The sequence below is a fragment of the Bombus terrestris genome, chromosome 6, assembly GCF_910591885.1.
Source record: "Bombus terrestris chromosome 6, iyBomTerr1.2, whole genome shotgun sequence".
NCBI lineage: Eukaryota > Metazoa > Arthropoda > Insecta > Hymenoptera > Apidae > Bombus > Bombus terrestris.
Genome location: NC_063274.1, coordinates 1,359,178 through 1,372,832, shown reverse-complemented (window position 1 = coordinate 1,372,832; position 13,655 = coordinate 1,359,178). Strand labels below are relative to the sequence as shown.

Genomic DNA, 13,655 nt, shown 5'->3' with positions numbered 1-13,655 from the left:
AATTTCAATTTTTCAACCTTTGAATAATATATCTACTATAAATGTATTATTTTGCAATGGATCAGCGATCTTGAGCTTTGAACCGAATCGACGGAGATTGATTGGAGGTTTCGCTCCAAGGGTCGTTTGATTCGAGAAGAAATGTTTTGAACAGACCTGAATATTTTACAAAAATCTTGCAGAGTGACAGAAACGGAAAGAATATTTGTGCGAAAATGCGAACAAAACAAAAGTAGTTTATCGAGAAAGTTCGTCGAGCACATCGATATTTTTTAGGAGAGTAAAACGATTCCACAGGGTACGAATGATAAGGTTGCTTGTTGTGATGATCGCGACAGCTAGACTGCTCATATATAAGCCGCGCACGCTCTTCTCTTCTAGTTTGAGTGTCATTCTAGTGCTCTTCGCGGAATCTATTTTAGTATAAATCGTGTTCGTCGATTGCTCTAACGACTTCTGCTTTTTTATCATGGCCAAAGACAACCTCACAGCTATCCTCTATGGTATCAACGATATAAGACTGGTCAGTATTAGAAATTTAGTAATAAATTATACAAATATCTCATACATGTATGTATACCTATGTACCTAATATGAGATGAATATCCTAAATATGAAATATTCAGTTGTGATCATTTTCTCGCGAATAATCGCGATTTATTTATCCGAACGCGTAATCGGACGATTATAGAAATGTTTTAATATCTTTTGCGTTACCCCAAATACGTAATAATATGTAAAATAGCTCAGCCGCGCATCGTAGTTTATCTCGATTTCGTTAAAGTGTAATTTGGAGCAAACGATTATGTCGATTTAACTTGTTTCTTTGTCTCCTCTGTTATTACTTGAAACGGTTACTACCGTTAATACAATTAACATATGGAATGGTCAACGAATAGAGACGAGACAAATCGCCTGTGCACGTACAAGGACAAACTTCGCTATTTTCGTCATTATTCCTTCGTTATTTGCGATTATACGCGGGGTCAATCTATTTCATGTTACGTGCACACAGAATGCGCTCGCTAAAGGCTAGCGCATTGCTATTCTAACGTTATATCGTTTCTATTTCCAAACGAAATCTTATTGTATCTAAAATCGAATACACCCGTTATTCTTTTATTCCTATTTATCGTTTTGTTTATTGTTACGTTATAAAAGTAATTTAAAAAGTTTTAGAAAATTATGCTTAATGAAATTTTAAAGTTGAACCAATCTTACGAACCATAAATCCTACTCTTCTATGCGATTGATAGCTACAGTTCTTATCTGTTTCCATTATAGGAACAAACTCCGATCGAGGAACCCGACCAAAATGGTAAGAGCTTTTTCATTTTATTAAATGAAAGTACAGCAAGGTATAGTAGAAGAAAAGCGAATGTTTTTTTTTATGCTTTTTTCGATCATTTTCTCTCCTTTAGAGGTACTTTTGCAAATGGGTTGCGTTGGAATTTGTGGTTCCGATGTTCATTATTTGGTAAATGGTAGAATAGGTGACTTTGTGGTGCGGGAACCTATGATAATAGGTCACGAATCTTCTGGAGTGGTTGTCAAACTTGGAAAAAATGTAAAAAATTTGAAGGTACGTGAGAACGAATAACGAATGTTATTCTAACTATTGAAATAGTTTTTTTAAGATAATAGTAAAAAAAGAAAACAGATAGTTTGGTCTCATTTATGTATGTGTCATTCAGTCGTTAAGTTACGTATACTCTATACGCATGTATGTAGGTATATGTATACATAGTAGGTAAAAGGATAAACAAATCGAAGAATTGTCTATTGCAACTTGTATTTTAACGAAATTCGATTAAATATCATTCTTCTACACCGATCGATGTTTAATAAATATCTAACTTAGGTCGGTGATCGAGTGGCCATTGAACCCGGGGTATCCTGTAGAATGTGCAAATTTTGTAAAGGAGGACGTTACAATTTATGCAAAGAGATGGTATTTTGCGCTACTCCTCCGGTACATGGTAGTTTAAGACGTTTCTACAAGCACGCTGCCGATTTTTGTTTCAAGTAAGTATACGTAAATACATTTTTATACCTTTATCATCCTATAAGGATGTACAAATTTTTATATTTAATTGGATATACATATATACGATTTAAATATTTTTAAATGATATTTGACCTGTAATAGTTGAAATTGTCCGGTTACATTACAGATTACCAGACAATGTGACGTTAGCGGAAGGAGCGCTACTGGAGCCTTTATCAGTCGGTGTACACGCTTGTAAGCGCGCGCACATCGGTATCGGTTCGAAAGTTTTGATTTTAGGAGCCGGACCGATCGGTTTATTATCGTTATTGGTAGCGAAAGCTATGGGAGCTAGTAAAGTCGTTATTATGGGTATGCTTTTTCTCTATCGTACGATCAATTGAGAATCAAGGGTTTTCATATATATACATAAATATACGTAAAAATAAAACGTTTGCAATTTACAATTTACGATAGTTACGGAACGATCTGCTTTAGATCTTTCACAAAATCGGTTAGATCTTGCAAAGAAACTTGGTGCTGATGCAATATTATTGACGACAAGGGAGGATAATGAGTCAAAAACTGCGGAGAAAATTGTCCAGCTCTTGGGTGAAGAACCTGACACGACGATCGACGCGTGTGGGGCACAGTCTATGATTCGATTGGCGATTCTCGTAAGTCTTCCACTTTTTGTCCATACGCGCATCTTTTCTTTCTTATCGACTGATTTTTCAATAAGAATCACTGTCGATATAATCAATTAGACGTAACAGTAATATCAATTAATCGAATAAATATACAACACGTAGAGAAATGTAGCGAAATGAAATATATGTATAATAGACGCGCCTATATACTTATCGTGCATCACATGCAAGTTAAGCGTACATGCCGTGGATTTTTAGGTGACCAAATCGGGTGGAGTGGCGGTTTTAGTAGGGATGGGAGCACCGGAGGTTCAAATTCCGTTGATGAATGCACTTGTAAGAGAAGTTGACATTAGAGGTGTATTCCGATATGCAAACGAGTAAGTACAAATATTTTTCATTTTTTGCCGATAATAGCGTACTCGCTATTGCAGCTGTTGATACACGCACATGTTACATATCGATTGCCGATGAGTTTTTAGTTTCTACGGACGAGCGTAATTAAACTTAAATTTGCAAAATAAACGATAACTTATCATTATCGTCATTGGATGAATAAAGAAATGACAAAATTCTACCATATAATGATATTCTCGCTAAAAAAAAGAAAAACATATAAGCGTATAAAGCAAGGAATTAAACTGTGTAATCTCCTTGATGTTAGTCATAGCTTGGTTGACTGTTTCTTTGTACTAATTGGGTTCTACATTGAAACGAAGAATGAAATGAATTAAAATTTGTTCAACATGTTATAAGTTACGCGTATCTTTCTATCGAATCGAGTATAGTGTATCGTATCAATGCAAATATTTTGCTTACCTCTGTGAATGGCGTTGATCTTGATTCCACTATATTTAACATATTTATATACACATGTATCGTTAAATGTATATATATATGCTAGTATATATATATATATATACGCAATGTTAACGTTCATGTGGTGTTAACAGCAGCATTTTAAAAGATGATGTTTTTCGTTCTGTTTTTTAGTTACGGCGATGCGCTGGATCTCTTGACTTCTAAAAAAATTGACGTGAAACCACTGATAACTCATAATTATAAGTTAGAGGAAACCGTTCAAGCTTTTGAAACTTCCAAATCCGGACAAGATAATGTCGTTAAGGTTATGATACATTGTAACTAGGAAAGTAAATGACGAACCAAAGGGAATTATTTTTTAACAACCCCAGGTTGCAATAAATGTGAAACATGCGCGCAAGAAATTGAAAAATAGATGATATTATTAATATTAAGGCAGTAGTAAGTCTTTTATACGGAATTGTTATCGGTCACAATAGGATTATTGACAAAACGTAAATGAAATGTATGCTTTCTGAATTTCCGAAGCTAATGATAATTAGTATTCGCTAATTGTTCGTATTTAGTTACGCTCTGTATATACATGTATGTAGGTACATTTTTTAATTAAATGACATATGTACATATATATAATCATATACGTTATGCTAAAGCGGTATTACGTTGTACGCGGCTGACACGCGTAGACACGAATATTCCTTCCTCATCGATGTATTTTAAGTATTTTAACATTTGACGATCCATGTATCTATATGATAGAAAATCATCGTTATTTTTATTACAATTATCATCATTTAAATATCTGCTTATTAGTATTTTTGTTATCGTTATTAAAATACTAGTATCGTAGATATAGCAATTGACAAAAATTGGAATTTTTATGTTTAAAATCAATCATACGATCGTTTGTTTCGTTCGATTCAAATGTATCTATATGTGATTAACATTTTATTGTAAATTTAAATATATCGCAAATAAAGTTTTCGGAATACGTCTATATGCCTAATATAGCGTAATATACGCGCAAACAGGTAAACATTTTCGTAAATAGTTGAAAAAGAACAAAATTCCATTACGCTGTGTTTGTTAACAATCGTTTATTTTCAATGATATTGACTATTTTATGCTCTTTCTTGTTTTATATCGTATCGAATAAATGAAATTCATGTACGCTCGTCGAAATTGTATTGTAGCGTTAATCGATTTTGGTAGGCAAAAGCAAATAAAAATAATACTTATAAATCGAAAAAATGAATATGTTGGCCAAAGTATCGTCAAAATGGAATGTAAAGATGCAAGATGAAAGGTATATGGAGCGCTGCTTTTCAACGGTTTCAATGAATCAGAAGTATTAGCGAGGAGAAACTTAACCATCTGCGATATTGTCTGCTAACAATGACACTGCATGACTTCTTCTATTAGCCTTCTACGTTACCCGAGTGGTACTTGAAACGTACAGTCTGTTTTCGACTTACTCTCGTATTCGAGTTTCCTCTTTTGTCGAAATATGCAACACGTACGTACTTACAGATACGCGTCGCTACTCTATTTTAATTTTACCAATTTATACACAGTGTAATCCATTAAACGATCTTCCTAATTTCATCGAATTTTACTTTCAAACGTTTCGCGAAGATAATTTTCTTGTGAATTCGATATAAAATATATACGTACGATTTTATGCCGATATCTTCTAAGTGGATATATACTTGACTCTTATCGTCTGTAGGAAGGTTCCAGTGATGTGGAGAGAATAACGAAGTAACGATTATCGACGCAACCGTTTGAAAGAAGATTTCCGATTAAAAAGGGGTGAGGGAGGAGAGAGGGGGGACTGCGACCGGGAGAAAGTAGCGCGTTTGAAGAAGCATCGGGTGGTGCATTATTGGGGACGGTTTGATAATTAATTAGAGTGGCAGTCGGGAATGTAAACAGAGATATTCGGTCGGACGAGGCGAAGCGGTAGATTTGATTCGGTCGGTTGGAAGATTTCGGTGTACGTATTCGGTTTGGTCTTTGGGGCAAACATAATCGACGTCGATGCGTTTCCCTTGAGAATCGGCGCCAACGTCACGTCGATGTCGACATAGTGCTGAATGGCGACGAAATGGACGCGCGAATAGTGCTTCTCCTAAGCCACGAAAAGCGAAGCTTCTCCATCAGCCAGAAGTTGCCGCTCTCTGTTGAAGCAATCGTACCAATGGTCGTCCGATCTTTTGTCTGTTTACATATGGTTGGTCATTTTCGTACGCGCGCGGGCACAAGTATCTATCTAACAATAAATATACATACATACGTACATACATATATATATTTGATGGTAGATGATTACATCAGAACATTTTGCAAGAATATGCCGTCGTGTTATCGATCATCGCTAGATTCGATTAGCGCTATTAATGTGCAAAGGTATTACATACATACGTATGTATGTATAAAAGCGTATGCAAATAAACGTATTGTTCGTGTCTCTATAAGAAGTTTAATTCTGTAAAGATCGCGATTCCAAAAATTCGATCGTATGTCGCGATGTATCTGAGAAAAATACAGCGACCTTGATTCTTATCGCAATGGTAACTTCTGCGTAAAAATACTGCACGCGAACACCGTTTCATTTGATTAAAGTAAATAAAGTTCGTTCGTATCTAGTTATTACACGATATGTCTCACCGTTTCCTTCCATGTTATCGCGATAACCGAGTTGGCTATGGATCCGCAGTTAAGTAGATGTACATACATTCCGCGTTAATTCCATTTTATTATCGTCTTGTCGTTATTGCACTGCATTTCGCGGAATATTTCAGAGGAGATACAAGTTGATGGTCGACACAATCGAAAATAAATAAAGATGCAAAATAAAGATTGGCGACGGTGAAGTCGATAAATATCGATGGAAAGGAAACGTATTTAGGGTTCAAGCGGTGCGAGTCGATCAGAATTTGCGCGACCTTTGTACGATTCATTTCGGTGTTTAAGGCTAAACGTGAAAACAATCGATAGACCGTTCGATCGTCAGGCGATGTATCGGGATCGCGTTAATGGAATCAGTTGGAAAGTAATCCATTTTCCCGAGACAAGAAGCAGACTGTAGCGGCGTGCTCGTAATTGCGTTAGAGTAATTACATACGTTATAGATGCGCGAATAGCACTTTTCCAAATAATAACAGCAAATGGTATCTCGCATACAGCCTGCTTACGCTGTTAACACGAACAGTCTGCGCGACGATTAGCCTTCGAATTGCAAAACAGCTTTAAAGATTTTCTTTTAAAACTCGTAATTCGTTCGTCCCGTTGACGTGGAAATAAAATCGGTCGAGTACGCTTCTGAACGGTCAACTGATCATAAATGCGTCTCGTAAACGGTTTTTTCAGACGAATCGTTCATAGCTAAGAATAATTAACCGTGTATTTGCATTGTGCGAACGTTCGTCGAGCTGGTAATCAAGATAAAGAATCCGTAGTACTGGTACTGGTTACGATCACGGTCATGAGACGACGAGTTATCGAGCAAGGAACTTTCAAAGGAAATTCCAAAGAAAACCGTATAGGAGAGCGGTTATGACTACGACTACGGCCACCGTAGAGGCGAGTATGGTAGGAAGAACGGTGTGTGTGGTATGGAACTGGTAAAGGACGAGTAGGGTAGGGATATAGATGCTGCGAACGGCGAGCGAAACCCGGAAAAGGTGGAAGGGTGGTAGTTATCTCGCGAGTTCGCGTGGGAGGTCACGTTGGATAGAGGGTAGGTGAGGCGACCCACGACCTTCGACCAATCACGATTCTAGCTTGAAACTGGGCTGCCAATGGGGACGCTGTCGGGGTGACCTCGTGCGCGATTCTCCTTGCACTTTATCACCGAGAAACCACCCCCATGAAGTTGAAAGGTGGAAGCTCACCTTTCTACGGTCGCACGCGCGAGACAACGCGCTCCCTTCGATAGAACCGATCGAATCGGCCGAAATTCCCTCGTCGGATCGCTTCTTTCTCTTTTCTTCGCTACTTAAAATACGATTCGATCGATTTCCGATATTCCGCGGCCGTTCAAATTACGCGCACCTTTTACATTTTTATAAGAAACAATTGAAAAAGAAAGAAAAATGATACGAAAGGGCGAAGCGAGGACCGGCGAATCGACTTGTCGTTCCATCTTTGTCATTCTCGGTATTTAACTACCGATGATCTTCGATCGAAAGAATAAAAGAACGCGAGCGTACAATGCCTATCATCTGATGTTTATCGCGTTCACCGTACTTTCGTATCATCGAGCCTTGGCGAATCGAGTAGCTCGACTTCCGAACGGAACGAATCGTCTGCTTTCCAGCGTTTTTATTTTTCTCCGTACCAGATACTTTGTCGCATCTCGTTGAAATAACTTGTCACTTCCATTGGTAGGAAGGTAAATCGAGCAGAGGAGGATGAATTGGAAGGATTTATCTGCGTACAAGGCGATTAAGAATCGATAGAGAACGTCGCGTCCAGAAGGTTCTCCGGAGGTACGATCCGACGTTTCATTAGCTTCTTAATGCGTCCGGTATCCTGCAGGTCGTTGTTGCGCTCGGGAAGGATCAACACTTTTTTGCTTCGGAACGGCAACGATGCGTCAGGGATATGGCTGTTATGTACGTGCCGGAGTGACTGATGAACCGTCAGCTAATTACCTCCTCTATGTGCCCCGTAATACGAACGTATTAATAACCTGCATTTATATATCCGTGAAAAATGACCGCTTATCTCGCTTCACGAACATAAAAGAACATTGTTGGTTGCTATATCTAGAAACGCGTCAGGAATACGAGAACCGGGTCGAGTCTCTTTCACGGTAAACGAATAACGATTCCGAACGAAAGCTATTTTCGTCGTTGTAATATTGTTTTAGTACGTACAAATCGGAGTGAAATTTATCTCGCTGTAATTGAAATAATCGTTTGTTCGTACGTATATGCACAACGTATATTATATATCCGTATATAGCGGATTTCTCTTATTTAGTCGTTCGATTCGGAAAAAGTACTTAATAGATTCGAAAAGACGTTCTCAAAGATCAAAGCATGCGGTGCGCGAGCGCGTTCTACTTTGGCTTTGACTGAATAAAAAGCGAGCTTCGCGTTTTTTACAGACGACTGCGCTTAGAAAGTGACGAGAGATAGAAAGTTGAACGACCACCACCTTGGTCTTAACCGTAATCCCGAAGAGTGACGAGCGTCAAAGCAACGCAGGGATTCTTCAACGACATTACTACCCTCTATGTCGTCTTCGTTCTTCCTCCTTCTCTTTTTTTTTCCCCGGTATTTTTTATCTCGGGGTTTTAATCGCAATCTCTACTTTTGCTCGTAAAATTGTAAAAAAAACGAGAGAAACGGGCAAAGAAGAGAGGAGGACAGAAACTAATCGACCGATTACGATCGATGTAATTACATACTCGTAAGTATAATCGAGCAAGTCGATTCCGTCGATCAAAAAACGTAGTCACGTTCGATAGCACGTAATCCGTAAATCAGTGGATTTACTGTTACTACGGTGGAAGCACTTTGGAAATATTAAACGGTAGCTGACGCAGGAGCGGCGCGTTGGTGTGTCGAACGTGGAACGTAGGGCGTAAGAGATTCGCGACAAAGCTGCGGCAAGTTCAAAGCATTCCTAACTCGGTACTACTGCTTTACTCACGAGCATTACTTTAGCACCGTTCTTCTCCCATCGTCGAACGTTTCATCGTCGAACCACCCATCTCGAATCTCGTTTCGTCGAGCTTTTACCGATCGTCCAATTTGACGAGCCTCGAAACGAGTGGCGATTTCAAACGTTATACGAAACAACCATGTAAGGAATGTGTCGGCGAAATGGAACGACTTTTATGGAAGTTGAATGTCGTCGTTGCGCCAAGTTCGACGATTTAGCGAATAAAATCGAAAAATATTTGTCAGCCAGCAGCTGTCGACCAGTGGTTTAGAGTTTAGAGCGTTCTCGCGCAGATTCGAGCTACGACTCGTAATATCCCGGATATGCGTGTATCGAGCGGCGCGGACGACCGACCGGAAGTAATTAGATCCGCATACAATGCTTCTCCGGGAAGGGTCGATTTCTATATCGAACAGATTTTTGGAGGCAATAGTCGAGAGCCTAACGACGAATCATCGAGCAGCGACGGGGGCGTTGGATCGACGAGTTTTATCGTGCTTTTGCCGACGAATTCTTTCATTCGCTCGAAACCTGTCTATCAAATTTACGAAAGGGAAATTTTCCAAAAATTGTCCCCTTCTTCGAAGCAGCTTCGGTGTCTTTGACGCTCTCTTTTCCCCTTTCCCTTGCCCGTTGCTTCCCTATTTCGTCGTTTCTTCAACATGAAATATCACGAGAAGAAAAATCTCCCTGTCGCTAACTTTTTATCGCGGACGATTTTCGCGCAAGAAATATGAATTGTTAATAGGAGGTAAAAGCAATTTTATGTTAGTCTACGTAACGGCGCATCGATATATTCTTAAACAGCGGTGTTCCCCGTTGTTCGCGCCGCGGCAAATCGAGTCGGGCCGCGTCGGTTCGCGCGGACTATGTAAATCGAGCCGATATCCCATCCACCACCATTCGCATACATTAGTTTTTATTTCGTTTCGCTTTTTCTTTCCTTAAGTGGTCATTTTCATAAAAGGCTGTTCGGTTGCTTTCCTTGGCGGACACTCTCGACAGGGTAAAGATCGTCCTCGCGTTACCATTCTCCGCTTAAAATGGAATCACAAAGTACAACGAGAAACATACCGCGGCAAACGAGACTGTTCAACTTTTACGGCAGGAAAAATTTAATAGTATCGGTCGGATGATCGATGTAAGATAGTTGACACGGAATGGCGAAGATTAGGTGTCGGGGATGGAGGAGGGTCTCGGTTGAGCGGGTGGATGGTACGACCGCATCGGGCGCACTGTGAACAAACGGTATTTCGAGATGAGCGATCGTTCCCCCGAGAGCAAACGAGACTAAACGGGAAAAGACGAGATGGAACGAGACGCGAACGCTTCGGCACCCTGTCGAAAGTCGCTCGCCTTATCGTCTGCTAAGGGTCTATTGTCGACCCAGCCTCTAATGGAACGATACCCAGCAAACGTCGGTTTCGGTAGTTTCGCGAGGCTAGAGTATCGCGATCTCTACGATCTCGGCTTAGAAAAGCTTAGAATCCGGTCCTTCGAATCGTTCTGTCGAATAAGCAACGAAAACGAAGAGAGGAGAAAAGAAACAGAACTTTATAGAGAATTCATCTTTTGTCCGTATTAGAAAAAGGTGAATGATATTTTCCGACTTTGATAAAAGTAGTATACGTACACGTGCATATACGTCTGTACGTAAGAGAACGCGAATGCGAAGAACGCGACGAATGGATGGTAGAAACGCCAATAATAGGTAGACAGGCCGACTAACGAAACGAAGAGAGAGTCAGAGAAAGAGAGATGCGTCGGTTGGTGGGCTTACGAGTACAGGGTGTAGCTGCAGGTGTTTACGAACGAGTAACCGAGAATCGGAAACCGCGAATCGCCAAGCCGATCGAACGGATCTAGAATGGCATCTGGGGGGGACTACGATTCTCCGATGTGACAATCGCGTCGCGTCGCGTTGCGTCCGTCAACGAGGAGGGAATAAAAAGAATAGGGAGGGTTTCGTTGGATGGAAGGGGACGAGGGCCAGCGCGGAGAGCCCGACGAATCGACACACAGGGTGTTTTAAAACGAGTGCTATCGATAATCGAAATCGCTCGGGGGTTGCGGTTGCCCGGGGCTCTAGGGTAAATCTCACTGTTCGCCCCCTTCCTCCTCCGATTGTACGGTTGTTGGTCGGTCGGCCGTACGATCCTACATGAGCCTTGCTAGGACCACCGTCGCATCGCGTCGCGTCGCGTCATGCACGATGCTATTACGATACGTTCGCTTCATTAGCGTAATTCGCGTGATTCGATTTCAATTCTCGTCCAGTCCGGTATCTCAGTTGGTTGTTCGGATCTTTCTTTGAAAATTTGGTCCTTGGTCCGAGTCGAAGGTAACGAGTTAAGAACGATTTGCGATGGAATCGCTGCGCCGTCGATGCAGATGGTGACTGTCGCGCTAACAGGTGGCGCAGCACGATTTACGCGTAGCCGGTAGTCGTGTCCGAACGGTGGCGTGTGAACGCGTTCCGATTTTCCAACGAACATCTGCGTCTGGCGATAATTATCGGTCTGTACGACCGGCGATGGATCGCTACGCGATCGTTTCGGTCACACGTTTCGGTTGACAACCCGACGATGAACGTTACCGCACGGATACAAACCGAATCGGGTTTTGTGCTTCGTTTCGCCGTATCTCGAATAATCGAGCATCGGTCGATCGCTTATCGGATTTCCTGTTGAAATATCTTTCGGCGCACTCGAGTCGCTGGCCGCTCGCGTAATACAGGCGGACGTTGGAGCGTCGCGATACGCGTGCCGTAACTAGGATACCGCGTTGTCAGTTTTCAAGGAAAATACGGAAGAACGTGCGAAAGAGGAGCATCGAACTTTATTTTATCCCTTGTTGCAACTTCTCGGTCGGTACGGCGCGGCAGAAAGATTCTTCTACTTGGAAATCCTTCCTCCCGTGTTGTTCCCGCCGGTGAAACGATGGCGAGTTAAATGTACCGAACTTTAGATAATAAACAACAATAATACGCTGTCGAAATAAATAACGGCCGACGAATACCGCGGGAATACGAAACTTTTGTCCTCGAGTGGCACGCACGGTCGTTCGTCATTCCCGAGAGTCGTTCCACCGTGCTGGAATCGATAGCCTGCGAAAGAATATACGCGCGTCTTTTTTCCTTCCTGCTTCCGCTCTCTTTCTTGCATTTCTAGTTTAGCCGTTCTCTAAAGAGCGTAGGGTGTCGAGCCCGTAGTTGTTCGTACGGCACAGAAAAGCGAGTACAGCGACAGAAAAGAAAAAAGGCGGATGAAATTGCGTTTGATTCGAAAGAAGCGATCGGTTTGGCACGCGCGATAACGATCCTTGCGCCGCGACGGTGACGACTCCGAACGGAGTACGGTACGTTTGCGGCAAAGGAAAGGGAGGTAGAAAATACGGAAGACGTATCGCGGCGCGTTTGTGCGTCGACCGACGACGGAAATACAGAGACGAAGACGGAGACGACGCAGATAGAGACACGAAGGTAGACCGAGTAGTCGAAAGAGAGGCAGCACGGTTCAATTTGACGAGATGTAGGTAAACAAGGGAGATCCGACAAGTTTGTTTGGCCGTGGAGGCAACTACGCGACGTCCTTTAATTTACGTTACCACGGTCCGTGTACGCACACGGCACTTGGGATCGGTGCTCGTTGCGAAGATCGTTGCGGCGCGGTATCTGAATATGCGCAACAACCTAATCGTAACCGTTCGCCACCGCCTTCGACCGTGCTCCGACTCACGATTTCGCACAGTCTGTGCAAACGAAAGGGGTGCCCTTCGACAAATAGTTATCGTTTGGTGCGCCGTTGGATCTACGGCGAGCCAACTTCAACGCACTCGTATACTCGTAGATTACGGGAACGACCTATATCTCATCCCGATTAAAACGATATCTATTCTCTTTCGTTCTTTTCCTTTTCTTCCTTATCGTTTTTCTTCTCCTTATCGTTCGTAGTATAGCGCCTTATCATACTCGTTTCCGAAATTACAAAAATTCGAAACGAACGAATTTGTTCCAATCGAAGTTTATATCGCGGTGTCGGGTATCGAAGAAATTCACTCGGGAACGCGACGATTAACCAAGGAAATCCGTCGACGAATCGTCGATGCGAAGAAGCTTAAAAATGACGCTGTTGAAACGGCGACGAAACGGTAAGCCGACGCGGAGGAAGAGAAAGAGAATAAAAGGAACAAGGAATATGGAGAGAAGACGAGGGAACAAACGGAAGAGAAGAAGGAGAAAAGAAAGGAGGAAGAGACGGAGGTCGGAAGGAAGGAAGGTTGGAAGGTAGAGAGGAAGAAAGAAAGGAAGGTAGAAAGGAAGGACGGAAGGTAGGAAGAAAAAAGATAGGCGAGCGTATCTTACATTCAAAATAGCAGGGATAAGACTAAGCTCGGGGATGTGACGAAGGCGGACAGTGGCAGGAGTGTCGAAGCGGTCCAAGTCGAAAGTCTACCGCGGGGGAAAATCCGTAAGGTGGGGTACGTAGGTTGTAACATGCAAATTTGAACCTTAAGGGTTT

At 41.8% G+C, this 13,655-nt stretch overlaps 1 protein-coding gene and 1 long non-coding RNA gene across 4 annotated transcripts in view; one reads left to right on the top strand and one right to left on the bottom strand.

Annotated features, from left to right (window-relative positions):
* Positions 1–359: 359 nt before the first annotated feature.
* LOC100645107 (sorbitol dehydrogenase) lies at positions 360–4,087 on the top strand. Of its 2 annotated transcripts, none has more exons than XM_003402855.4 (8): positions 360–523; positions 1,285–1,318; positions 1,422–1,582; positions 1,862–2,025; positions 2,175–2,359; positions 2,465–2,664; positions 2,896–3,017; positions 3,631–4,087. In XM_003402855.4, exons 1-8 carry the CDS (start codon positions 470–472, stop codon positions 3,782–3,784), a joined length of 1,074 nt encoding a protein of 357 aa, XP_003402903.1. In that variant the 5' UTR covers positions 360–469; the 3' UTR covers positions 3,785–4,087. The 2 variants fall into 2 exon arrangements, with proteins under 2 accessions (XP_003402903.1, XP_012174783.1); XM_012319393.3 differs by having other exon boundaries at positions 362–523; positions 2,486–2,664.
* A 261-nt stretch (positions 4,088–4,348) lies between these two features.
* Positions 4,349–13,655, bottom strand: part of LOC125385302 — a 30,317-nt gene continuing 21,010 nt past the window's right edge. For both annotated transcript variants that reach the window (XR_007224384.1, XR_007224383.1), the window contains one exon: positions 4,349–5,679. This is a non-coding gene — a long non-coding RNA (uncharacterized LOC125385302). The remainder of the gene's footprint in view (positions 5,680–13,655) is intronic.

What these genes read in the sequence shown, in the direction of transcription:
- LOC100645107 (XM_003402855.4), top strand. Translation starts at nt 470, where the DNA reads ATGGCCAAAGACAACCTCACAGCTATCCTCTATGGTATCAACGATATA. An exon ending in GCTGCCGATTTTTGTTTCAA is followed by an intron (nt 2,026 to 2,174) that starts GTAAGTATACGT and finishes GTTACATTACAG; the next exon opens with ATTACCAGACAATGTGACGT. An exon ending in TAGTAAAGTCGTTATTATGG is followed by an intron (nt 2,360 to 2,464) that starts GTATGCTTTTTC and finishes AATTTACGATAG; the next exon opens with TTACGGAACGATCTGCTTTA.